Source organism: Sinocyclocheilus rhinocerous, unplaced genomic scaffold (genome assembly GCF_001515625.1).
Source record: "Sinocyclocheilus rhinocerous isolate Xijiao unplaced genomic scaffold, SAMN03320098_v1.1 scaffold1584, whole genome shotgun sequence".
Lineage (NCBI taxonomy): Eukaryota > Metazoa > Chordata > Actinopteri > Cypriniformes > Cyprinidae > Sinocyclocheilus > Sinocyclocheilus rhinocerous.
Genome location: NW_015641037.1, coordinates 243463 through 246555, shown reverse-complemented (window position 1 = coordinate 246555; position 3093 = coordinate 243463). Strand labels below are relative to the sequence as shown.

General features: G+C 32.2%; 1 protein-coding gene across 1 annotated transcript in view; it reads left to right on the top strand.

Moving 5' to 3' along the window:
* Window positions 1–3093, top strand: part of LOC107754250 (NGFI-A-binding protein 1-like) — an 11113-nt gene that overhangs the window by 3452 nt on the left and 4568 nt on the right. Inside the window, exon 4 of the mRNA XM_016570624.1 lies at window positions 767–818. Within this exon, the coding sequence (XP_016426110.1) occupies window positions 767–818 (52 nt within the window). The remainder of the gene's footprint in view (window positions 1–766; window positions 819–3093) is intronic.

Here is a 3093-nt window from a genome sequence, read left to right as displayed (position 1 = left end):
TCTAGCTTCGCGGTCTCTTTCTCTCTCATTTGGATGCACGTCTTGCCGCATTGTTTCTTTGTTATAACCTCATTATTTCTCACTAATAACCTAACTGAAGCAGCACATGCCCTTGATACGAATTCTAAAAGTGACGTATGTTTAACTGTCAACTTGAGCTTTGAATCCGTGGCGGAAGGAAGTAGTTCCGCACAAAAGAAGGTTTTATTAGGCACTCCGTTGTTTCTTGTTTAATTACACACGTTTCCTTCGAACTGTTGTATAAACGCAATATCACTCTCGTACTCGAGTGATATTGCTCATGTATCTTGCTTTTGTTTAAATAGGGTATTTATACCCTATTTAAACAAAAGCAAGATACTTCATAATACCGTATTTTATATTGGGTGAGGGACGTTCTTGTTCTAAAGAGTGTTTTATTGGACTTTTGACCTTGTGAACAAGATGATTCATCACATTTTTTTTTTTCAACATCCCATAAGAACTTTTTAAAATCAACTTCATAGAGTACATTAGTATTTGCAAACGTCACATTACCAGACAAACATTTATGAAAATGTTACAAAAAATGTAGATTTTTTCATTTTGAGCTTTGCCACTTTTCATGGTCTTTATTTATTCATATAAGGAGCATCTGTTTGTACAGTAAATGCCATCTTTTTAGTACTTTCACTAGTTTTTGTTATTTAATTGAAAAGTTTTACCACAATGACTGTTCATGGTGTTTCAAAACAAGTGTAAAACTCAAAATACATCTTCATTTTAGGTCCCACTGCGGTGATGAAGATGAACCATCTCCCAAGAGGATCAAATCTGAAGTAAGTTCTGTAGATTCAGTTCATATTCATAAACCTCGCTGCGACAAATTGCTTTATTTGCATGAGACGCCTCAGCTTTGCAATCATTTCGAGCTCCAGGTGGTTTCTCGGGACTTCTTTATTAGTTTTGCATTCCTGTCTTGATATTTATTGCCAGGCGCCTTCCCATTGTGTCTGAATTAGCGCTGTGTTTGTGTGTGCACTCTCTCTGTTAATAATCTCAGGAGAATAATTACTGTCATGATTCACTCTGAAATGTCGCGTTCACACAGCTTTTCCCATGAGCGACAGTCTGCGCCTCTGGGTGAACATCTAAAAGTAAATGATATTGTTATTTTCGTAGCTCCGTGGGGCCTCGAAGTCAACAAAACCGATGCAAACAAAGCTCTCAAGACGTCAAATTAAAACTCTGTGATCTGTTTTAGCTGGCTTTAAAAAGCTTGTTTTTAACGGAAGTTGTTTTTGTGGGGTTCTCTGGATAAAGAAAAGCTTAGTACACAAACGCGCAATCATTCATCTGCACAGGCGGAGAAGTACACAGTGGACTGAAAGACATAATTGACATCATCCTGTGGGTGCTTACTGAATTACCCACGCATGGCTGTGGCTGTCTCTGCCTGAGTCTAACGTCATACATGGACACACAAGCACGCACACACACACACACACACACACACACACACATATATATATATATATATATATTAAAACGTATAAAACTATTGTAAGTTAAAATTTTTTACTGTCTCTCTCTCTCTCTCTCTCTCTCTCTCACACACAAGCGCGCACACACACACACACACACACACACACACACATGTGATGACCTAAGAGGAAAATGCGGAGGTTGTCAAGGGGCGACACGAAGTGTAAATTCATTCAAAGGTGACAACGGCTGATCTGTTAGAATAACAACAAATATACTGATTAGAAACAAACAAGAACATTGCCATGGCAGAGAAAGTATGTTTATGTAAAAGTGTTTTTAAGTTTTTACCATGATTAAGTAAAAAGGACCACATAATACTGTACATTTAAGAACTCAAAAAGTAGCTAAAATTATTCTAATACTAAACTTAAATGTAAAAAAAAGTACTATAATTAAGCTTAGCTTCACTATGACTATATATTTGACTTTTATTGTTTAAAAATGATTTTATATATAATTTACTTAAAAATTTATCATTCTTCTGAATTTTATGCATATATGACCTATAAAGTAATTATTGTTTTAATACTAAATTTATATTTAAACAGAAAAAAATATATATTTCTGAACAAAAGATGTAAACTGAAAACAAAACAAAAAAGATATAAACTGAACTGTACTTATATTTGGGGTCAGTGGGTTTTATGGTTTTAAATTGATTTAAATGGTTTAAAATGGTTTCATGAACAATTACAAAAATTGTTCTTCAGGATTTTATGCATCCAAATAAAAATAGTATAAGTATTGGTTTAAAATTACATTTAAATTTGAAACTAAAATACTTTATTTATTTAGCTTTACTGGATCTTTTATATTTGAGATCAATGAGCTTTGTGGTCTTAAAATTGTTTTAAGAACAGTTTACACAAAAAAAAATTTCTTTAGGATTTTATGCATTCAAAACTCAAAAAATAAATATTATTTGAATAATAAAATTAAATGTAACAATAATATACTACATATTCTTTAGCTTTATTATAACTCTTATATTTCAGATAATATTTGAACTGTATGTATTCATACAACTAATGTATATACATTATTGCATTATGCAAGGAACAATTTACCAAGCATTCACCCTTTGCTTGCGTTATTGTGTTTTTCTGGGTTGGGGGGAAATGATCATCATTTGAGTGACATTATAAGTGGATTTTAATAAAAAATAAACATTTTGCAACGTTAAAACAAAGTTTTAAAACTTTTTTTAAAAGGAGCTTTGAAAGCTTATTTCAAAAGTGATTGAATTTCATTTTTTAAACAGTGTTTAAAATGTTTGTTTTAAAGTTGCTTGAACTGCAGTATGTTTGGAAACAATGTTCAGTTGAATGTTTTAAGTTTTGTTTGAAAGTTAGTTTCAAAGTTATTTGAACTTTGCTTAAAACATTCTTTTGAATAAATGTTTGAAATGCTTGTTTGAACATCTGTTTCTCAGAATCAGAATCAGAATCAGAAAGAGCTTTATTGCCAAGTATGTTTGCACATACAAGGAATTTGTTATAGTGTCACAAGCTTCCAGTACACGGAGACAACAACAACACACAGATAATAAAAATGAGATGTGAATAA